Source organism: Thalassophryne amazonica, chromosome 15 (genome assembly GCF_902500255.1).
Source record: "Thalassophryne amazonica chromosome 15, fThaAma1.1, whole genome shotgun sequence".
NCBI lineage: Eukaryota > Metazoa > Chordata > Actinopteri > Batrachoidiformes > Batrachoididae > Thalassophryne > Thalassophryne amazonica.
The window spans coordinates 69,205,629-69,230,740 of NC_047117.1; the positions used below are offsets into that span (position 1 = coordinate 69,205,629).

The following is a 25,112-nucleotide window of genomic DNA, read 5'->3' on the forward strand; positions in this document are numbered from 1 at the left end:
GAACATTGATGGAATGAAAATGTTTCCTTTTAAAAAAAACAAAATCATCATGTGATTGCGTCAATAGCTCCGATCACATTAGGGAAACCGGCTCTCGCTGCAAATTGTACTTTAATGTTGGAATGTGATGTACCTAGATGACATTTGGATGACTGCATTCCACACAGCTGGCATGTGTGCAAGGTTGACAGGCGCACTCTTGACCGATTGGCCAGTTTACCCTGGAATGCTCCTGTTGCCCTGACGCCTGCCTAGCTCCTCACCGTATTGCGCTCTGCGATGGCCGCAGTTCTGCGCACAACTCCAGTCACACTGGCCTTGGTAAATGAAATCAGCTTATGAGCCAGTTATCATCATTTGCAAGTAAATCCTTGCGTTCCATAAATGCACGCTCATGTCAGACTGCACCATTTGCAAGGTCCTCTCACCACGCTATCACAGCCATTGTTAGTACCATTTTACACATCCCTTTGCGCATAGTTTTATATCCACCCTATAACCTTCTTGCTGTGAGGCAATAGTGCCACTAATCCACCGTGCTGCCACGTTTAACTGTGTCCAATTTAAATTAAATAAATCTTTACATACATGATTTATCATTTAATTTATGGTACTGAAATATTTGAGGACACGAAATAAAAAAGAAATTTTGTGCTCTAAGTGACGAATGTAAGACAGGCGAAATGATAAAATGAATCAAATCACTTAATTATTTATCACTCCTTTTTTCAATTTCACATCCATTTTTACTGCTCCAATTTTGAATCCCCATGCATTTTTATAATTTTTGTTACTTCCACCCTTCACAGTATAATAGTGTGCATCCATTGTACCTCTAATATCTGGTCTCCAGCCTGCAGCCTTCCATCTCTCTGAGCGGCTCCTCCATAATTCACTTCATGGATTATTACTGCCCCCTAGTGGTCAAATAAATAAACAATACAAGTCACAAAACATAACTAAAGTCTCCTCACTTTTTTTTAATTTTTTATAATTGTTTTCCCTCACCAGCAGAGTGTCGCATCCTCCCACGATGCTGAGGCCCAGGCCAAGGTTTCCTTTAAAAATCTCGATGGTGCTTTCTGCGCCGGCCACCACTGGGCAGCTTAACGGGTCCGAAGCAGCAGACAGGAACCCAAGCAAATCAGACCGTCTGGCAGGAGAAGTATCCACGGTGCTGAGGGATGATGATGATGAAGGGGAGCAGATGGGTCGAGGTAGCGTGGAAGCAGGAGAGAGAGAGCAGGAAGAAGAAGAAGAGGTAGGAATACTCTGCGAGGAAGAGGAGGAGCGGCTAATGGAGAGCTTGACAGTCACTCTGTGTTTGAGGAACAAATCGGACACCTAAAAATGGAGATGGTTAATAAATTAATCAGCCATTCATTAGATCGGCAAACCCTTGATGAAATCGTTTTGTGTTTGGACCTTTTCCACCGACAGCCCAGCCACAGCTTCATCACCGACTGCTACAATCCTGTCCCCGACCTTTATCCTGTCATCCTGTAGATTCAAAACAAGAGTGGAACCACTCAGACCTGACCAGAAACAGCACAAATAATATGACACTTACAAAAGAAATGATAAAACAAGCTGATTTTCTAAAGAAATGATCTCAAGTGAAACATAATACTATAAAAAACAAGTCATTACATCAATCTACACACAAGCTATTGTTAAATTAGCCAGATAATTTAAAAACAGAGCAGCCTCGGGGATACGTGCTGCTTTTGAACTCGCTCAGTTGTCTAAATGACAAATCTCTAATAAGCAAAGGGAAACTCCAAGCTGCCTTTTTCAAGATTGCCACCAAATTTCTTGACAAAATTTTATTTTCCACACCTCTGAGCCAACTGATGGATTTGAATGCTGTGTCAACTTTAGATAAAAATTCCAAACCTGATTTTTGCCATTAATTATCCCTCAAAAGACCTTGTTGTGTCTCTAAAATTATTATAATGTGTAAGTATTCATATGGCATAAGCACCTTTTTTTTAACATAAATAAAAATAAAATTTTCTGTATCAGGACAGGTACAAAAACATTTTATGTGCAGTAACAAACTATATTAATAATTGGCATTACAACTAGAGAAAAAAATACAAAAGATCCATTTTCATTCTAACTTAAGATGTATTCTTCATTCACTATTATGATATAAAATATAAGAAATTTAGTGGAGGGAAAACTTATGTGTTAAGCCAGAAATGCTGATTTATTCATCTTTCACTTTTTAATATCAAAAAACATTACACAAATTTGTTATGCTTTTTGATGGGCTCATCAACTAATTTTGAAGAGTACCCCAATATTCACGTTCCTGCCAAGTTTTACGCTTGTCTCATTACTTGAACGATTCTTCTCAAAACGAGCAGTTAGATCAGGGGTGGGCAACGAGGGCCGAGACACTGCAGGTTTTCCTTGCAACCAATCACCTCAGCAGGTGGGTTGCTGATGAGCCTCTCCCTTGAACATAAACACCTGGTTATCAATGAAATCACCTGCTGAGACACCTGAACATTAATGAAATCACCTGCTGAGGTGATTGGTAGGAAGGGAAACCTGCAGTGCTTCGGCCCTTCATGCCCACCCCTGAGTTAGATGCTCGACATTGAGTCCCACTGGTGCCGGTGTCGCAGAACAAATGGTCCGCCTTTAAAACTGGTCCGCCCTGCTTCCACTGCGCATTTTCGGAGCTTATCAGCTTGTTTTAGACAGAGTTTCTTCACCCAAAGTGATCAAAGGGATTAATGGGATTATTAACCATCAGATGACAAAGTAAAACCTCTTAAAGTCAGTTTTAAGCAGAAATGAGGCAAAACTTGGTGACGCTTTGAAATGGCTGACGTGCAGTGAACGCATCAGCTAGCAGCTCGTGTAGCCACAGTGCTCTGATCGCTTCCCCCGTCTTTTATGATGAAATAAGGCTGAATTTATGTGGAAATGATTGTTGTACAAAAGCATCAGATATCTGTCACTGAGACAGATGATGACTGGTGTGTAGTTTGAAGCAGAAACGATGTGATAATCCGTGAACCGCGGCTAATGAAGCATGGCCAGTGAAGGCAGGGTGGACCGATTTTTAGGGGGGATCGTTCGGTTGGCCATCATCTGATGGTTAATAATCCCATTAAGCCATTTGATCACTTTGGGTGAAAAGACTCAGTCTCAGACATGCTTCTGTGGTCCAAAATGACGCAAGCGCAGATGCAAAAGGTGGACCGATTTTTAGGGGTGGGCTGTTCGGTCTGTGACACTGGAACTGAATCCAGGTCTGCATACTGGTAGCCCAGCTCCTTACCCCATTGAGCTACCTGCTCCCCATTTAAATGATGGCAAAAAAGAGGTTGTTAAACATTTTCTTAGACATGCTCTGGAGCTCAATGAAGCAAATGTCAGCCAGAGCTGGGGTCTCAGTCTGATTTTAGATCCTGACAAATAACTTTGTCCAGTTGTTTCCTGTCTTGAACAGTGCTCTCACTGGACTACACAACTATGGAACAAAATTTAAATGCTTTCACCAGCATGCCTTCACCCAACATCAAATGCCTTAAGCTGCATTATAAAGGAAATTCTTTGTCTGGCTGTTTTGAGAACTGCAGTGGTACTGTCTCCAAGAACTATGCAGATATCTATGTGCAGCAGCCAGGTGAAATGTGAACATTCCGTACTCAAGCCTGACCCAACTGTGTACTGGATCCTTCCCACGGAACAGCACCACATGTTCAAAACTTCATTATGAGACAATTCCACAGAACACCCTTCCTTCCTGTTTAATCCGTTTAATGACGTATCAGTGTAAATCAAATCAAATTTATTAATTTATATACCAACAATTCATGATGAAATCGTCTCAAGGCACTTCACACAACATAACAAAAATAAAAATAAAAATTTAAAACACAATAAAAAGACGACCATAAAAGAAAGACAACCATAAAAGAATACAAGAATAAAAACACATCATAACACTAATGATAAAACAGGGAAAACAAATGAGTCTTTAAACGTGACTTAAAAGTCCCCACAGTATCCGACTGCTGAATGTGTGCCGGGAGATCGTTCCACAGAGCTGGGGCACGGTAGGAGAAAGCTCTGTGATCGGCAGACTTTTTACTCACCCTGGGAACACACAGAAGTCCTGCACCCTGAGAACGCAGGGCCTGAGCTGGTACATAGGGGCTTACCAGGTCAGCCAGATAGGGGGGTGCAAGTCCATGAACAATTTTATAAACTAATAACAGTACTTTAAAATCCGATCTTGCAGGAACAGGAAGCCAGTGCAGGGATGCCAAAATGGGTGTAATGTGTTCAAACTTTCTGCTTTGTGTCAAAAGTCTGGCAGCAGCATTTTGAACCAGTTGAAGACCCATAATCCTGGACTGCGGTAAACCAGAAAATAGAGCATTACAATAGTCCAGTCTAGAAGAGACAAATGCATGAATCAAAGTCTCAGCATCAGCCATAGACAGGATGGAACGAATCTTTGCTATATTTCGCAAATGGAAAAAAGCAGTCCTCGTAATGTCTCTAATGTGGAGATCAAAGGACAACGTAGGATCAAAAATTACTCCAAGGTTCCTCACATTATCCGTATGATGTATATCACACGAACCTAAGCTAAGTGCTAGCTGATCAAATTGATGCCGATACCTCGCTGGACCAAGAACCATAACTTCAGTCTTATCAGAATTTAAAAGTAGGACGTTACTAGACATCCAACTTCTTACTGATGCAAGGCAATCTTCCAAAGATTTTATGTGAATGAGATTACCAGCAGTTATTGGCATGTACAATTGAGTGTCATCAGCATAGCAATGAAAGGGAATCCCAAAGCACCGCAATATATTCCCAAGGGGTGCTACATAAAGGGAAAAAAGCAGGGGGCCTAAAACGGATCCCTGTGGAACCCCAAACTTCATGTCCCTACGATCAGAGGAGGTGCCATTGCACAATACACAGTAACAACGACTGGACAGGTATGATGTCAACCATGCAAGAGCAGTTCCAGTAATCCCAAAGTGATTCTCCAGCCTATTGAGTAAAATATGATGATCCACAGTATCAAACGCAGCACTAAGATCCAGCAGCACCAAGACTGTAGTGGTATCTGAGTCCATTACTCGCAAAAGGTCATTCACTACTTTAGGAGTGATATTTTCTAAAAGCAGACTGCAGAGGCTCAAAAAGATTATTCTCAGTGAGGTAGTCCACGAGCTATCGCGAAACCACTTTTTTCAGGATTTTGGAACAAAATGAGAGATTTGATATCGGCCTATAATTCTTCAATACACTAGGGTCGAGACTGGATTTCTTAAGTAATGATTTAATCACTGCAGACTTGAAACATTTAGGAACAGATCCAGAAGTTAATGAGAGATTTATAATTTCCAGCACAGTTGGTTCAAGAATGGGCCACAGGTCCTTAAACAGTTTTGTTGGTATAGGATCAAGTAAACAGGTTGTGCTTTTAGTAGACGTCATGAGCTTCGTCAGCGCGCCTAGCGAGATACCATCAAAATCTGTAAATCTGGGTAACACCTCAGTGGGCGCATCCACCTCCATAGCAGTATGCAGTGGTTGGACCAAAGCTTGCTGAGATATGCTCAACCTAATATCCTCAATTTTCTTCTCAAAATAGTCCAAGAAGTCCTGTGCTGAAAAGGGAAAGTGAATAACAGGTGGCTGTCCATGAATGAGAAATGCTACAGTTTCAAACAAAAACTTTGAGTTATGCTTGTTTTTATTGATCAAATCAGAATAATAGGCATGCTTTGTAGCCAGTAGTGCCTGCTTATAATCTAAGACAGCATCACGCCATGCAAGGTGGAACACCTCTAATTTAGAACTACGTCATTTCCGTTCCAAACCTCGAGCCTTCTGCCTAAGGTCACGCAAGTAACCATTGAACCAAGGCGATTGTGCCATGGGAAGGCGTGGCCTTAAAAGAGGAGGCACAACCTTATCCAGTGTAGCCTTGAGCACTGAATTCAAGCCATCCGCAAGACTATCCACTGATTGAATATTCTCCAACCCTGAAGCCAAAATTTCAGGCAGTCTGGCTTCAAGTTCAGTAATAGTTGAGGGATTAATGCGTCGCCGCAGAGATAGACAAGGCTTTTGGTCCACTAAACGCGGCAACATAAATGCACACCTAATAAATGAGTGGTCAGAGACCACCGAGGCAAGAGGCAAAATGTCAATGTTCGTGACAGCAAGGTCACGTGTTAGAACCAAATCAAGGGTATATCCACTAATGTGCGTTGAATCCTGAATGCATTGCTGGAATCCCAACGCATCCACAAGTTCCATAAATGACTTGCAAAGAGGATCAGAGTGTTGTGTGGGCCGCTGAAGAGGTGGTACTGCTGGCCCACCACCACCAGAGGGCACCCTGCCTGGAGTGCGGGCTCCAGGCACCAGAGGGCGCTGCCGCCTAACAGGAGTAGCCGGGGTGACAGCTGACACTCATCACCTATGACAGCTGTCACCACTCATCTGATCAGCATCAGTATATCAGCAAGACGTCATCTCCACCTCTTTGCCGAGATATCGCTTTACCAGGAAGGTAACGTTCTCAGCTGGCTGTGAGATTTTTTCGACAGTAACCTTTTGTGATTTTTTTGTGTATCGTATAACTGACTCTTTTTCCAACAAGAGGTGGAGTTGGTTTTCCTGCCGTGTGAATTGCTGGGTGCATACGTGCCCACAGTTAATTGTTTTTTGTTCCTCGCCAGCAGTACCAGGTCCGACACGCGGAGGCAGCGGCCACCTGGGAGTTCGGGACTTGGCGGCTCCAGTATTCCCGGGGTCTGGTGGCGGAGGAAATCGTGTGGTTCCGGTTCTACTTTGGACAGACGTCTTCTATCTTCGAGCCTGCCCACACGACACCTTTTGTGATTTGACCTTTTGTCCATTGTTGAATCTGTTGTGTTTGTTGTGCCCTTTCACAACAGTAAAGTGTTGTATTTGACTTCCTCCATTGTCCGTTCATTTGCGCCCCCTGTTGTGTGTCCGTGTACCTACACTTTCCCAACACAGAGGGCTTATTTATATGAATGTTAAAGTCACCAATAATTAAAATGTTGTCTGCACTAGCTGACAGGCTAGAGATGAACGCACCAAATTCATCTAAGAATTCAGAGTATGGGCCAGGAGGCCTATAAACAGTGACAAAATAACATGACTGATTTCCATACTTCTGACCCTGACAATATGTAGCATCATGAGCAGAGCGGAGAGTCAGATGCTCAAACAAATTATATTTATGACCCCCAACAGTCAAGAAGGTAAACCTGGATTTATAAATAAAAGCAACACCCCCGCCTTGCTTTGCACCACGAGACATGTGACCAAATGTGTACCCTGGTGGGCAGGCCTCATTCAGAGGAAGAACAGCTGTGGGTTTGAGCCTCATGTCCAAGTGATGATCCATAATTAGATCGTTGATCAACAGGGATTTTTAGGACAGTGATCTGATGTTAATGAGTCCCAAACTGAAGACTTCTGTCGGTTTGACAGACTGACATCTTTGAATAGGCCTGAGTAGCTTAAAATCCACTCCACGTTTTCCATCCAGCGCCCGGAGAGTGTCAGAAACCGCTGTCGTCACATCAGGACTACAAGTCCCAGAAGCTGCAGCACTCTGATGACGTGGGCGCCGAGTGCCAATGCGCTCAGCTTACCAGATGACCAGCACAGACAACCCAGTCCGATGGAATACAAACTTTCTCCGGGAGCCTCTGTGGACGCAGCGAGGCCGGCGGAGCAAACCAAGCTCTCTGATAGCGAGAATGTCCCGAGGGACACTGTTGTTGTTCAGGCTCCGTAGCAGAGTAGCTTAGCATCGCGCTAGCCGAGGGAGTGAAGTGCAGCATCATACAGCACAAAAAAAGCACTAAACAATCAAAATTGGTTAAAAATGCACACTGAAGGACCAAGAACCACGTCAAGTACATACCCAAAGATAAAAAAAAAAAAATTACACTCAAGCCACTAAAAACCAAGTTACAAATGAGAAAACTGGAGAAAAACCAGAGGAGCGGCGAACACAAATCGCCAGTCTCACAAGAGTGTAACTTCTTGATCCATCTTTGTAAATCTAGAACAAACTCGGTATAAGTAGTAGTTACGGGATTCACCAGCATAAGATGTAAAATTCGGGATCAAATTTTTAAATTGTTCAAATATTTGATCCTGATTTTCAAAATCACTGGTAATAAGTGGCAACTTCCTGGTATTCGTAGTCTTAAGAGATTCACTCACGTTTGAACTTCTTTAAGTATTCGTAGTGACTACAGCTTGAATCCTGTTTGATTATGCATGATCAGTGAGGAAAGATCTGAACCGGATGAATGTTTATTGCACTTTTTGTTCAAAGTTGAACAGTTTACTCATGTCTGGCCAAGGGCTCAAGGCTAGAGGAGCTGAGCCTGGGACTCCGACTACCAGCTTGGGACTACGACGAGGGTAGTCGCATCTCCTCCAGTCTCCCTTATCTCTGTTTTCTGCTTTAACCTTCAAGTCCCTACTTCACCAGACTGCGAATTCCTCAAATTATATTGGATTCTGGATCTATTGGACTACTATTGGCTTAACCATGGAATTGATCAGCTGGTCTCTGAACGCTATTGACACCATTTTTTCTACAAGAAGGTCAGGACCGGGGGATCCTACCTGCCCAGATGGAACGTATCCTGCGGGCTATGTTCTCGACTCCTGGAGTTCCTGGCATATGGCATGCTTGGTGCCTTTCTCCATTGAGGACGTCGAGGATTTATTCATTTTTGGTCATATGGTAGCAGGACTGGTACTTTTTGGCTTATGTGCTGCCCTGATCAACCAGAAAATTGGCAAGACGACGGCATCAAGAACCATGGCCCCTCGCTTGTCCATCATGATTAATGAGGTTGGCAAGGCAGTGCATTCTCAGACTGCGTTGACTCTTGAACTCAGATGCAAATTAGATGACATCTTGGAGCAGATGCATGCCTTGCAGTTGAAGTTGAAGATTTCAGAGGCCAGTGAATATTCTTAATTCATAATTGGGAATATTCTTAATTCATAATTGGGATTTGGTTGTCAAGTGGAACTGTTAAAGTGTTTTTCACTGCTCAAACCATAACATTACAGGCTTATCGAGCCTGAAGGTCAAATTGCCCGACTGTTTTCCTCCAGAGGAATTTATTCTGCCTGTGGATCATTTGGCTGTTTCTTATGTCAGCTCACAAAGACAATAAACTGCTTTTCACAGGACTGAAGCATGCTCCATTCCGTCCCCCACCCCCCTCCTATCCCCCATCAACACTCCCCACACCATTACCTGCTCAAGTCACTCCTTTCCCCTTCTGTGGGGGCGGTGCAGTTTTATCTGCAGCCCCCGTTACTCCCCCCAAGCCAACGGCGGCGCATCTCAGGGTTGCTGCGTGGCCTTCACCCACTTGCCTCAATTCGGATAATGGACTTCTTCAAACTTAGTGCACATAAACAATGTCGAATGTGTATGTGCTGTCTTTAATTCTGATGTTTTTTGCACTTTTTTGGCTTGTAGATTTTCGCAGTCGACCAGTGCACTGTGGAATAGCCCTGTTAGCTGTCATTCCCTCACAATGTAAGTGATACTCCTCATCTGAGTGTACCAAATTAAACACTCATTGGACACCAAGGCTCAATCCCAAAATGCTCCTTATGCCCCACCACCAAAATAAAAGGAAAGGGCAAAGGGAGGGCATTGGGATTGGACCCAAGACACTCCAACAGTACCCAAGAATCTTTCAAAGATACATAGTCCCAAAGATATCTAGTCATGGCTTTACATCACTAATTAGCATCACTATTATGGGGTCTCTAACAGATTAGGAACCCCATATTGCTATAAGCACTATCCAGGTGTCTTTTGATCTCAGAGGTTAAGGACTCACAGAAATGAATATCATTGGTGAGATGAGTGAATGCCTCTTACAAGTTCAACATTGTCACTGCCAACATATGAAGAGTTCAGATGCAAAACCTAGTAAGTACTTTTTTTCAAATGGCGAAAAATGCAGTTGAAAATGAAGATTTAAAGGAAACCATATGCAGAAATGCATAGACTTTCATCAATAAAATGCTAACAGTTTGTTCAAATTCTTTCATATTTTGCACACTGATGCAAGGGCGTAGGTTTAGTCTCAGCTTTGGTAGGGACAATACCACCCCCCCCCCACCCGGCCCCCCTGCTCACCACCATCACCCCCTAACCCACTCATACATTAGACGCACAAGTACAGCATAATACATAACATATGACGACATAATGCTGAATAATTTAACACTTTATTTACAATATTAAGTGTGTAGGCAAACAAACAAATAGCTTAAATAACAAAATTGCACCCAAAATCACGAATCTATTCTATAGGCCTACACCTGAGAGAACAAGACAACAAAAAAAAAATACTTGTGGAGCTAACAAAAAAAAAAAAAAAAAGTTTTTGCAAACAAGATGTATAATCTATTCTCTTCATCAATAATGCAGTTGTAGGTATCTGGCAACCTAATTTGCCAAAAAAAAAAAAAGGGATTTCCAATGATATATATGGTGTATTACGGTAAACGTAAGCCTGTGATGTCATAACGCAGAGGAAAAACACGGAAGTTTCACACTAGTGCGCCGCTGATTCTCGTTACCGTAAGTTCTCATGTAAGCCCTCACTGTTGAAAAATTTCAACACTGACAGCAAGCCAAGAACCCGTGCTATCCAACAGTATGCTATATGTTGCATATATTACAGTAAAGTGCGTTCGGTGACTTTTGAAACGAGGGAAAAGTATGAAAAAGAGCGCAAAAGTGACAGAAAAGTACATAGACAGACAGCAAACATAAATGTATTTTTTAAGGAAAAGGCAGGATGTTAGTGTCATTTGTGAAGGTGTGTGTGCGTGTTTGTGTGGGTGTGCAGTTTATTTTAAGTGTGGCGCACAACATTGTTCGCAACCCCTCCCCCCCGCCCTTCTTGTTTTTCTGCACCGGAGCAGTGTTGCCAGATATGAAATATGAAACTATCGTACCAAAACCTCAAAATTATCGTATTTTGGGAGAAATTATCGTACACAAACAAAACGCATACAACGTAGCTATTTTAGCGTTTTTTTTTTTTAATTTACAAAGAATTTTATGTCACATTTTTAAACAGTAATTATATTAATGGGGAAACTATGGCACAAAAAGAACGCAAATGCACAAGCAAATGCACTACCAGACTGTGAAGTAACACAAACGTGTTAATTACCAGACTAGAAAGAGTCGAATTCAACCTCGAGGTCGCTGTCGTCATCCGATGCCATGGCCACTTGTGCAGATTTTGTTGAACACAGAAAAAATGTTGACACCTCCATAAGGAACTTGAACTTTTTTTTATTTTTCTTGTATATCTCTTTGCTCTTGTGTTTTGTTCGTTTGTTATTGCATTTGTTGAAATACAGTTTCGAAAAAAAAAAAAAAGATGTTGGTTGGGGAATCTTCCTGTCCTGTCCTGCAGAGATTGGATGGGAACTCATTACTTTGTATGGGGAGGGGGCGGGTTTTCAAATGACTGTCCCGGCAGCCCAAAGCCAGCAGCAGCCCCGTGTGTGGTGTGTCTTTGATGCCGCCTGAGTGCAACGCCTGCAAAATGATTCTTGGGTGTCAGAGAGAGATGAGTGTTTGGGCAACCAACTGAAATTATCGTACATATTGGGTTTTTTCCCATTATAGATCGTACATCGTACAGATGGCAAAACTATCGTACAAATACGATAATTATCGTACATCTGGCAACACTGCACCGGAGCCAGCCATCCTCTGCGCTCCGGAACCTCCCACTTTACAAATTAAGCACTGCCTGCCACGAGATGCGCTTTGTTTACGTCCATGTGAGAAGAACGTGAGCCAATGAAATTGCAACATGGGTAACCCTGTCATTCTGGCACGTCGAAAACACAAAACGTGACGACTAAAATTATAGTATCGAGTTCACAAAAAAATAGTGAATGATTTTGTTATATAAACAAAAATGCTAAATATTGGTAGGGACTATTTTGCCATCCCAAAATATTGGTTGTGACTTGTCCCTATGGTCCATATGCAAACCTACGCCCCTGCACTGATGATCCCCTTGACAGCCAAGTACATGTTGGCCTCAACTAAAAATTTATGGTTTTGGCGATACTGGGTTTTGCATCTGAACTCTTCATATATACTTCTGATGGCTGAGTACAGGATGTCAATATAAGCCAGAATCTCAGTCTTGACCCTGAGCAATCTCCAACTCCAACTCCTCATGCTTATTTGACTGCAAACTTAAAATCAAGTTGAAGGAATGCTGTTGACTTATGGTAGCTTGAGAAAAATGTGTATAAAATATCTGAATGTAAGAGACTCACCAAAAGATAGTATGAAGCTTGACATAAAACACAATGGAAAAAAGAAAATATGTTCATTCTACTATTGATGACAAAGCCACACCTTACTGGCAGTGCCATGCTGAATCAGGGACCTGACCACAACACCTTCCTTTGAATCCTCTTCCGCCAGGCAGAGACCAAGACCAACATGATCCTGAAGAAAGACATTAGAAAGCACACACTTGGGAAATGTTTGACCTGAAGGGTATTCAGAGCAAGCAGACCTCCGCCCACTCCAAATGATCAATACTTGTCAGTGTTAAAGATGGAGATGCCAACAGGAACAATGACATAAACTCTGCAATTAGTGTCAATGGTCACATTTAGTGCAGCAGATAACTGAAACAAGCGTTCAAACGTGAAGCAAGCACCAACCAAATTCGGCACAAATACTCCTTAGACATTACTCTTTTGAAAAACAAACAAACAAACAAAAAAATAGGCAGCCAGGTAGGGGTCAATTGAGGAATTACACAGGGGTCAAAAATTAAAAATGCTCCAATCATATTGAAAACTATACCACATTATTTGTCTGATCATAAAGAGTCCAAAAATATATAGTTTGGACTATCTACGACTGAAGGTTCTGGAGTTATGGGGTAAAAACAGCAAGAAAGGTCACATAGGTGACAAAGGTTAATTTCAGTTTGTACAGGGGTCAAAAGTTAAAGTTGCTCCAAATTTGGTAAAAAAAAAAAAAAAAGTGGTGCAAATTAGTGGTTGAGCTAATAGAATTAATTAAATGGAATAGTTTTGACTGTGTTGAACGCTTGGTCTCCAAAGTAAATGTCAATGCCCATTAGGTTCTATGACATATGTTACCCCATAACATGATAACTAAGGATGACACAAGGTGCAATCTGTTTCTTTTTGAAACCCTATTAAGTGCAGTTCCATGCCCTTAGATGGGCATTGATGGGCTGTTACTTTTGCTAATCATATGTTAAGTGGGCTCACCAGGCACGCGCTTTCAGTTTACGAGGAGATGAGATTCATCAACTTAAGAACACAGCTGCGAACAATTCTGCGGTTTAAGAACACAGTTTTCTTAAGAACCTTCTTAGGAACAGGTTAAGAAGGAATCTAAGAAGATTCTTAAGAAGATATTGGTGAATGAGGCCCATTGTTTGCAAATGTTGAAAAACTGAAATCAAACACTTGCATCACTAAACTTTTAGAAAATGTATCAATGTGTGGAAATATTTCAAACTCAATGAATAAACTGCTTCAGAAAAAAACTATGAAATACAATGATGGTGAAGGTCTCATTCTCTGGTTCCCAAACCGAGGTCTGAGTTTACCCCTTTTCTCTTTTTTTTTTTTTTAGTCTGCCCTGAAGATGTCATGTTGCCTTACCACTCAAAAATAATTAAAAACCAAATTTTCTTTATATGAACCAATGACAAAAGAAAGTAAAAACATCCATTTCTAAACACTATGTCAGTGGAAAACAGTTGGGAACCACTGCTGTGGTGGACAGTGAAGCATATTTCATGTGGAACACTATGTTATTTTATTAGATTTTATTTTGGAACTGCATGCACTATGCTGGAAACTTGCTGATTTTAACGACAGGACTTACTGACTGCCTTTTACCTGAGGTAGGACGATATGCTGGAGGTCTGAGGGTAATCTGTCATGCTCTGCAGAGTTGGGCTTTGAGTCTATTGTGTCTCGGCTCTCGGCTGTGGGTCTTTGGCTCATTTCATCCAGAGTTTCTTTATTCCTAGTAAAACACCAAAGCGGATATTGTCCCTGAGCCGGGCATCAACACCTTTATCTTCACCTCCAGATAAATAGGGCTATGATGTCGCACTCCTGCAGGTTACCTGATGAGAATGATCTTGACTTTAGAGGGAACATTATTAATGATGGTGGTGGCATTCTGGTGGCTCCTGCCGTATAAGATCTGACCATTGATCTACAAGAACAAATAAAATCATCAATCCTTTACATCATCGTTCTCGGCAATAATCTGACATCCTGCTATTCTATACTTGTGGCTGATGCAAGAATGCAGCACTTCCTCCTCACAAACACCTCCTCTTATTTTTGACTCTGGCATTTTACCTCTGAGGTATCAACCTTGGCTGCCCTTTCTACCTAATGACCTCAAACCATTCCTACACGCTCCTCCCTTACCTCCAGGAGCTCATCCCCAACCCTGATTCTCCCATCCTGCCCAGCTGGTCCGTGAGGGTCTATATCTTCCACATAGATGCTCATACGGGCACGAGAACCATCTTTGTTTCCTGTGAGAGCGATTCCCAGACTGTGGGCATCAGGGTGCTTCTCCAGCTCAATCATGTGGAGTTTCCCTGACAGGGTGCCATAACGCTCCAGCATCTTTTCTGTGGAGAAAAAAGAACAGTTAGCAAACAGTAGGCTGTTAGAAAGACAATATGTGTGTGTGCATGCAATGACTAAATAAATAAATAACCAGGTATGGGACAAATAATGACTGACTTCATGTGCACAGGAAGCCCTCTGGCATTACATCCTCACCTGGCTTGGGTACATGTGTGAATTGCTGCAATTTGCTTGCTCGGCTGTAATGTTGTTTGTTTGACATGATGAGGGAAGAGTGAAGGATGCACACACACACACACACACACACACACACACACAATGAAGATGTGTTTTGTGTTTCTATACACGTTCCCAGAGAACTGGGAGCATGCACAACCATGCAGTAAGACAGCAAGCACCAGGATCCTAAAGACATCAGCCTTCGTTCTCATGCAGTGATATCGACATTACCAAACATCCCTGTCCAGCCCTTCCCAGGTGTCTCTCGCTCAAAGAGGATGATGACCCAAAGACACAAATCTCTCAATACATAGATACAGGCCTCATGGCTGAGTCCAGGAAATCACTGCAAATGGGGATGTTCATCTTAATCCAGGACAATCACAAATCCAGACACTCTGAATCCAAACTCAGATTCCCACATGCTACAATTGGGGCATCCATTAATTACACAAAGGTCACCCCATTATATGTCCAGTCGAGCTCAGTAAACATTTCTTCACCAACAAAGGTACTTAAACTGTTGGACTGCACAAGACTTCTATGTTGCACAGCCTGTCTGCCTGCAGCCTTGGACAATGCACTTCATCTGCATTGTGTCCACCCCTGTGACTACAAAAGATTACCTGCCTTTCCTGGAAGCACCTTGCATTGGACTGGAGTCCTGTCAAATCTCACACATTCAGCATGAGACTCGCACATTCATACATGTTGTCATGCTTTCATGTTAATGCATAACATTCTCCCGCATTTCACCAATTTGACCTGCAAGAAAAAATTTGAGGGGAAATACATGAAACCTATGAAAGTAAATGATGAGGATGCTCCTCTAGTCAAGGTGGAATGTCTATGTAACAATCGTGTCAATCACAACGGGATCACACGTCAGACTTCGCTCCATAACAATCTCACTCCAGGGACTTATCTCAACTTTGGAACTCTGCAATTGGCATCCTATGCGGGGGGCATAGAGTCTCATCTGCTTGACGCAACAGTATCTGGGCATAAGTCCTGGCACCAATGAGCCTCAGTGCCTTATAGGAATCAAAGCAGAGGGCCCCTTCATACATAGTACCACGAAAACATCGAGCCAACATTGCGATGGTTTCGTGCACTAGCATGCATGAAACCGCTGCAGCGGGAACACAGTGTGAGCAACTGGAGCATGTGTAACCACATCGCACAGCTGCTGTGGAAAAAAAAAAATACATGCCACCCACGGGATTCGAACCTGCAATTTACAAAAGCTCTGATTGCCAGCCAGAAACTTTACCACTGCACTACCATCACTGTCCTATAAAATGTGCGTAAAATGTATTTAAAAAATAAAACCACACACCATAAAAAAACCACACTGCATTGTATTGAATCCCTCTTATCAAGCGAACAATACAAGTATGAACCATCTGTTCCTCTGTAGATGACCCATGGTCATAGACGTACAGTCATGAAATGACATGAATCAAGCAGTGCGCTCTAATCATGTCCACATCTGCTGGCCCAGTGTGCCCAGCCGGCCCCATGTGCGTGTTTGGCCCGACACGTGTGTCCTGTGGATGGCACGCCACAGGACAAACACCGCATAACGTGGAACAGAGCTCACGTGGGTGACGTGACATTCAGATCGGCCTCTGCGTGTTATGATCTGGTGGTCCATTTCACCTGGGGCAGCCTATCAATGTGCATACCGTGGGCTTGCTCACTGCAGCCGGTTGCAACAGAGATGTATGTGGACAGCAAGCAGACACACGTGCATCACAGTGGACACTTGTTAGGTCATGATGATCTAAACACGTACGTGCTCCCTAACTGGGACATCCAGAACCAGAGATCTCAACAGCTGTTGTCGGTGGACACGTCCCCCTGTCAGTTCAGCGCACACACCAACATGTCACCCTCTGTTATGTGATCATTATTTTTTAGTTATTTGCTATGTAATTGTGTATGTGGGTAGTGTAGTACTTATTAATATACCTGTCTTGGCTGTGGTCTCTGTGTTTGTACTGTGACACGTTGCGTGCACTGAGCAGTTATTTGTGTCTCTGGTCAGCAACTGGGAGGCGCCTCCCCATGCTGTGCGCACTCTGACCTGGCTGTTCGGCCAAGCATGTGTTCATGTCTGTATGTACATATAAGCATTTTATGCAAGTGTGCTAAGTGTGCCCCCCACACGCCACGTGTAGGGGGGAACGGGGGGGCACGAAACACACATATGCCACATGTGGTTTGGGCAGGCCTGGCGCCAGAAAAAAATATTAAGGGGGCGATGAGTTTATCGCAGGGAGCGGGGTCACACCCCCCCCCCCCCCCAAAAAAAAGGGCGCACCGGAGTGGACGTGCATCTGAGCGTGCGTAATGAATTGGGTGCGCTCCTAGAAAGCTCGTGTATTTAGCTACACCGTTGTAAGAGACTGACTGAGTAAGAGTAAAGAGTGATGACAGTATTTTTTTAATTATTATTTGAATGTACAGACCCTCAGTCAAGTGATCTCCTGCATACCACAAAACCAAACCAACAACTGATCTGAGAAACGACACGAGACAGTAGATTAACCCCACATACAGCCCTCCATCACAAGCGCAAACACAGCACAATTGGGCATGACAGTCACACAACGGGTCAAAGATAAACCTTTCATGTAGATATACAGTGGTCCCTTGTTTATCGCGGGAGTTACGTTCTACAAATAGTCCGCAATAGGTGAAATCTGCGAAGTAGTCAGCGTTATTTTTCACAATTATTATAGACGTTTTAAGGCTGTAAAACCCCTCACTACACACTTTATACACTTTTCTCAAACAGGCATTAACATTTTTTCACTTTTCTCTCGTGTGTAAACACTCTCAAAATTCAAACCTTAGTAGAAAAATAAGACCAACCTGTTTTCAGGCCCAAACATTTGTTTGAGAAATAAAAATAGAACGTTTTCCTACAAATAATTATGATGGCTTTTAGAACTAACGAATTTAATTTTAACGATCAACCTATGAGGTTGGACACATAAGAAATTATTAATAGTGACTGACCAGTATTTCACAGTTCCTCTGATTGCGCCTCTTCGTCGTGGCGCCGCTCCGCTGAAGGCCTCGCTGCAGGTGTCTTTTTCCGAGTGAAGAACACAGTTATGGGTAGTTGTTGGTGCTCTTTTTTCTTCTGGGCGAGAAGATTCTTATAAACAGACACGCAGAACACAATGCGCGTACTCTCCCTTTGCGGTGCCGCAACCGGCCTGCTTGATGAGGACGCAGAACACAACGCACTGTAAAAAAACTCTCTGTTGAATTTCCTGGTTAGGTCATTCTTATTATGCCAGCCTTCTTAAATGCCAGCCTTATTAAGTTTGCCTTTCGTTCATGCAGCATGCTGCGTCTGTGATCACTTGGCTTTTTCCACTCGTGTGCAAAATCTTAACACCCTCCCCAAGTGAGTCGTGCTACATGATCTGCCTTTTGCTTGGTGGACTTGACGAATCCACCTTGCCATAATCGCTGGACTCAGGATCCTTGCCCTCTGCCGCACTGACAAGCGCAACCCTCAACCTATCAAATCGCTTGAACACAGACACACGCCATATCCATTTGTTTTAAAATGAATTACTTTAGTTAATTTGGTTTATTTGTTAAATACGTGATATTATTGAATAACTAATATTTTGCTATATTTTCCAGTATTTCTTTTTCTTTCTTTTTTCTTTTTCTTTTTTGATAACTCTCACATCCGAGGGGGCGAGGCTGATGACGTGAGGGGGCGTCACCCCCAAACGCCCCCTCGTGGTGCCGGGTCCGGGTTTGGAGAGGAGCGGGGGCAGCGCAACACACGCTCACACGTGCGAGACACATGCACCACATGTGTGTTGCTTTTTGCAACGCCATACTCGTGGGGGCACTTAGACAAATTTCACTGCCAGCTCAAAAGTGACCATCTGCTGACTATTTTCATCCTGACAGCACGAATGGCCACACATTTTCTAAGAGTCAAGCGAGTGGTGTTCGATGTTTGTGTGTGCCACCTGGAATTTGGCCGACCTGCTGTGAGAGGGATCAAATGGGCTCTTATGGTGCACACTCTGTCTTTCAGCCGCTGATGTGCACGAATAGTTGTAGTGACACGTGTACAAGGCGTTGAAGGCAGCTCAGATTTTTCACGAATTGCATGCAATTCCTCCTTCGTGCACTCGTTGACTTCAATCATGTTATGCGTGAAGGGGCCCTGAAGCTCGACACTTCAATCAGGTCTTGATTGTGTCATTTCACTACCATTGAGATGGTGGTGTACAGTTTTACTGTCCTAATACTTATGTGCCTGGCTGCCTTTGCTTGGGCGTTTATCATTTGAAATAATACTAATCTTTGGTTCGATTACCTGTCATGCAGAAAAATCACTAAGGTCACATGGACAAGGTTCTTAATCCCCAAGTTGCTCCAGGAGTACAGTGGAGCCAGTGCCTTGTAGAGCAGCACGCTAACATCGGTTTGTGTGTACACGTGTGTGTGTGTGTGTGTGGGCACATCAGTATTGGGTGGAAAAGCCCTGGAGAAAAATACAGTCCATTTAACATTTATGTGAGGTTTTGTGTTTTTGCAACATCATTATAGGATGTGGGTGTGTGCATTCAAAAGACATCCATTTTCAAAAAAAAAAAAAAAAAAAAGGCAAAATATTGGCAATATGAATGTTTAATTTTTGAACCTTAATTAATAATTCTCATTGTAGTCCTCCTCTAAATGAGTGTTCCACTCCTGTTGACCAAAAAAAAGTTGCTACAGAAAGCAATATTTTCAAAATAACTAATTTTGAATATTTTCAAAAAACTGATCCCATCTGCTCAAATGATGTTAATCATTTTGAGCAGATGGGATGTTTTCATTAGTTAAACCACCTGGTGGAGTTGGCGGTTGCAAAGAAAACTTGTACCCTCTTGGCCCTTTCTGGAATGTCTTTGGAAAGCACTCACTTAGTGGCAGTAAATGCCTTGGTGATGGCAAAGGTCAGAGAAAAAAGACCAAACTGGTTCAAGGTAATGGAAAGGCACCAATAACTTAAAAAAGCTTTTTAGTTCTTACTTCTAATACTGTGTTTTACTGCTTTTGAAAGATGATGATAGTGTTTGGGGTTTTATTTTTTATTCCTTCATTTTTTGTTCATTCGTATGTGTTTGTGATCTTTGAATTTACCCAGCAGTGAAAAGTAAAAGTGAAACTGGTTTATCAGAAGCCGACAGTGTAATCTGATGTGGCGGCATCCGAATCAATACTAATAGTTATCGGTTATCTGTAATAAAGATAAATTTTTTAGCAGTTTATCGGTTTAGCGTTTTAAAAGATAACTTTTCAGTTTTCGGATTAATGGTTATCGAAGCTAACTTTTTGGTTAGCTGTGCCCACCACTGGGTTAGGGTCAGGGAGAAGAGCATCTCTGAATACACAGGTTGAACCTCAGCAGTAGAAGACTTCCTTCCCTGTACCAACAAATCATGCTGCTGGTGGCATCGTGGTGTGGCAACTGTGTAACGCTATTATGTCAATATCTACCCAAATGTCTTCAATATCTATGCCACAAAAAATTAGGTAGGTAGGCCAAAGTACCACCAAATCATTCCCTATAAGGGATCAGTAAGTGTATGTTTTGAAGGTATGGTAACAGTTATTTACTGTTACCATACCTACATAATATTGCAACTACAAATACATACCAGAACTAAAGCCTCGGTCCCACTGAATAATGAAGGCTGAAGAAGGAGCCATGCATGGGTGTGTGGTGATTATTTGAAGAATGACCCACGTTTTCATCTTAACACGTATCCACTATGAAGGTGCCTCTATGTGCCTCTCTGTACCCCGCATGTGCCGCATAGCAGCCTCTAGTGAGCCACAACCGACCTGTCATTACAGCCTCGAATGGCTCACATCAGCCACACTAAGCCACGTAGTGCCATGATAGCGCCATGTTGGCGCACATTTAGGCATGAGTTTGGTCCAAACCTCCAGCCCTCCCACACCTGGTCCCTTTAAAGTGTGGGTTTTCAATTCACAGATTCACAGCAGCATTTAAAGATGTCCCTTCTTTTTTTTTTTTAACACAGTCCAAAAATAGACACTCCATCACAGTTCCGCAGTTGTGCACTGTGCGCCAGGCTGCAGTCCACCTGTAATGCACCAGACCAGCTAGACCCGAACCACGGGTTCCTGGAGAGCCGCCTCTGTGCTCCTCACTGGCTCCGCGGCTCTCTGGCTTTTTTTTTTTTTTTTTTTTGCGGCTTTAAACACACAAAACTTTATGTTTGTCCGTTTATTTCTGCAAAATCGCACTTTTGCGCACGTGCTGCTGTTGTCCTTTCATGGACAGCCGCCTCTCTGCTCTTTCTGGCTTCCGTTCCGTGGCTTGCTGGCTTTATGCACAATCATTTTTACAACGTGATTCCACTTTTGACTTTGTGTTCGTCTGTTTATTTCTGCAAAAGCGCTCTTTTGCGCGCGGTGCCGTTCTGCTTACAGAATGAGGTGGCCGTTTTATTATATACACCAGTGGATCATTTTCAATATATATATTTCTTTATTTCTTCCGCAGCTTACAAGTCACCATGATACAACTTTTAACTTTGTGTTATGTCTTCAAAATTGCTCTTTTGCGCGCTCTCCACCTGTGCTGCCGCACAGCTCTTAGCTGCTCCACTGGAGTTATTATCTTCCATGGCTTTAAACACACATCCACTTTCACGCAGTCACCCAAATTTTAACTTTGTGTTCGTCCAATATTGACTGAAATATCACTCTTTTGTGAGCTGGCGTTCTGCCTAAATGCTCGTTTGAAGAGTGATGAGGAGTCACTACTGCCTCAGTGCGCACACACAGCGGAGCTCATGTGATACATTAATTCCAGAAGTGATTACAGGTATTTTCGGCATCCAAGGTTTGACAGAAAATGATTAATCCGCTACAAAATAATTATTTTATATAGAGTCCAGCGCACAGAGCAGGTGGAATTTGGTGCGCAAAGAGGAGACCCGCTCCAAAAATAGCCTCTCAGGTCTTGCCTCAGTGCGCACACACAGTGATCCATTAACAAGATATTAAATCAACATACTTTTACACACAACAGACATCAACATACAGACATACTTTTATAGCAAGGAACTGTTTTATCAAGCTATAAAAAACATTAAAAATAATTACCTTAAGCTGCTCAAAATACATCCCACATGGAGCAGGAAAGAGAGGAAAAAAGTGTCCAGATGAAACAGTCCTCTGTGATGCCAGAAGTGATTAGAAGTGTTTTCACCATCCAAGGTTTGGCAGAAAATGATTAATCCACTACAAAGTATATAGAGTCCAGCGCACAGAGCAGGTGCAATTGTGTGCGCAAGAGGAGGAGCTGTTCCAAAAATAGCCTCTCAGGTCCTGCGAAGGTGCCAGGCGCACGGATAATGGACTTTTTGCAGACTCGTAAGCACCACGCAAATGCCTCTAAGCCGTCGCAGTAACTCGAACACAAACTGCGCCGCGCTGTTGTTGCTAAATTTTGAACATCTTGAAATTAGCGCCACGCTGAGAGAGGAGCCTCGTTAACTGAAGATAATGCCTCTAAGAGCCACTCTCAGCCACTATAATGCCACGATAGCTCACGATACAAAAAAAACAGGGTGCGTGGCTCCTTCTTCACTCCTTCTTCACTCGGTGGGACCGAGGCTTAACTGTTAAAGTCCTGATAAGTGAAACAGTAGTGGTATATGTATTGAAGGTATTTGAGTTTTTTGTCTCAAGGGCATCAGGTGACATTTATTTACGACTGGCCACAACACCAAAATCCCAGTTCAGCTGTAGCATCAATTTAGACTTACTTCTGCTGCCATCATCCTCATCTTCCGCTGTCACCGTGACTGCTGTCTTAACAGTTATGGGGCTTCTCTGATCCTTCCTTTTTAGTGTTGGCGATGGTACCTTGGGAAAGATTTTTGCATTATTTAAAAGGCAGAGTTAGAGACTCCTCAGGGGGTCCTGCAGGCGTGAGTTGGACTACCCCTGAGGCTTGGTTCAGTATGCATGATGCAGTAGTGAAAACTGACGAATGGGATGAATTAATAAACATAGATTTAATGTCAGCTAAAAATAGCATGAAAGATGACCAGAATCATGCATTATTTTGTAACCACCTTAAAAGACTGGGAAATTACTTCAAAAGAACGTATCGCCTATTTAAAGAGGAATGCATCTCCATCAAAGGGAAAAAAACAAAGGGTTTAAACAAACAAGGTAGATGCAAACGACTTTGAACTATAAGGATTCCATCCAGAAATATGCACGTTAATTAAGGTTTTGGAAGTAGACTTAGTGCATATGCTAATGGAAAACTGCTTTTATGATACTGCACACCAGCTTGTACACCACACTTTACCAACCTTAAAGGGAATGGGAGTGAAGGGGTTTGTAGGGGAGAGGTTAACGAACAGACCGCTGGGAACCTCTGCTTCCTACGATCAGGAGGGGAAACACACATACAGCCCTGTACACATCAGTTATTCATATATTTATCTATTAAACATATCCTGACCTCCACAAACAAACACAGGTAGAGGTTATTTCAAATGAGACTTTCAGGTACCCCTGCACATACCGTAACAGAAATGACATATTTTGATGAAACTGCATGGAGAGATGGTCCTCGGATTATTGAAGTGTTGACTACATTGGGAAGTCGTTTGTTTGAGGGAGGGTATCTCAAAAAGGCACAAGCAGTGTCTTTTTAATTAGATTTGGTGAATAAGTGGACCTTGGGTTCAGGAATAATGGGCTGCATTTTGAACCACATTTGTATTGAGTAGTTTTTTTTAAATCAATATTTTTACAATGTACCCAACTAATTTCCATGGAATTTCTACTTTGCTCAGACAACGCCCCCACCTGCACTTGACCTTGGTAAACAAGTAAACAGATGGATGTTAGACACTGGTACAAATTCACACTTGAGTATTCTTTTTTTTTTTGTAAGTTAAAGCTCTTTGAGTTACAATGTGTTTCTGAAAAGTGCCCAGTAATGTACACACACATACAAGTGTGTATATATATATACAACTTACAACTTGGCTTTTTTTTTTGTTTTGAAAATGCCTTTTTTTTTTTACAAATAAAAAATGGCATATTTTACAAAAGCACATTTATCTGTAAACACCAACACACGACACACCTCACATTAACGTGATGGGTTACATAGAATTAATCAACCAATCAGTGTAGTGGAGGTACATTTTACCCAGAATGCCATCTGTCTGTGTTTGTTACAAAACTTCAGAATTAGTGCATTACTCAACATTAAAAGATATATGTTATATCTTAACTTTGCACAAATGACAGAATTGACATTAATGGAGTTATTCTATCAGTATTCATTTTATTTATACACCAAACCATAACTCAGGAGGGCTTTATTTTCCAAGACCTCGGCCTGATGGCAACGCTGTGATTGAGCAGAGTTGAGCTTTCTTGCTCTTCTCAGTTGTAGCTGTGCTGGAATCCATGTAATAAACAGCAGCTTCTCACAGGGAGCAGGACACTCAAAGACAGATTTGCTGACTCATTGTTTTGGTCTTTTGTTGCTTTTGATGTTTCCAAAAGCAATTGTGGTGTTAGTAGTTGTAAGTGTACCAGTTTGGTGGGCTCAGTAGAGCTCTTGATCTACTGGTCAATCTTTGTTCCTACTCTCATCTATGGTCATCAGGGTTGGGTCATGACTCAAAGAACTAGATCACGGGTACAAGCATCTGAAATGGGCTTCCTTGGGAGGCTGACTGGCGTCTCCCTTAGAGATAGGGTGAGACGTTTGGTCATCCGTGGGAAGCTCAGAGTACAGCCACTGTTCCTTCGCATTGAAAGGAGCCAGCCGAGGTGGTTCGGGCATCTGGTAAGGATGCCTCCTGGGTGCCTCCCTAGGGAGGTGTTCCAGGCACGTCCACCTGGGAGGAGACCCCAGGGAAGATCCAGGACTAGGTCAAGAGACTATATCTCCACACTGGCCTGGGAACGCCTCAGGATCCCCCAGTCAGAGGTGGTCATTGTGGCACAGGAAAGCGAAGTCTGGGGTCCCCTGCTGGAGCTGTTGCCCCCACGACCCGATAAACAGATGAAGATGAGTGAGTGAGTGAGTGAGTATTTATGTGATCAAATAACAC

General features: G+C 42.7%; 1 protein-coding gene across 1 annotated transcript in view; it reads right to left on the minus strand.

Moving 5' to 3' along the window:
* Positions 1-25,112, minus strand: part of si:dkey-92j12.5 (multiple PDZ domain protein) — a 103,892-nt gene that overhangs the window by 12,886 nt on the left and 65,894 nt on the right. Inside the window, exons 27-35 of the mRNA XM_034188677.1 lie at positions 23,346-23,417; positions 22,788-22,887; positions 14,563-14,771; positions 14,250-14,341; positions 14,017-14,146; positions 12,482-12,574; positions 1,426-1,500; positions 1,009-1,344; positions 834-917 (exon numbers count right to left, since the gene is read on the minus strand). Of these exons, the coding sequence (XP_034044568.1) occupies positions 834-917; positions 1,009-1,344; positions 1,426-1,500; positions 12,482-12,574; positions 14,017-14,146; positions 14,250-14,341; positions 14,563-14,771; positions 22,788-22,887; positions 23,346-23,417 (1,191 nt within the window). The remainder of the gene's footprint in view (positions 1-833; positions 918-1,008; positions 1,345-1,425; positions 1,501-12,481; positions 12,575-14,016; positions 14,147-14,249; positions 14,342-14,562; positions 14,772-22,787; positions 22,888-23,345; positions 23,418-25,112) is intronic.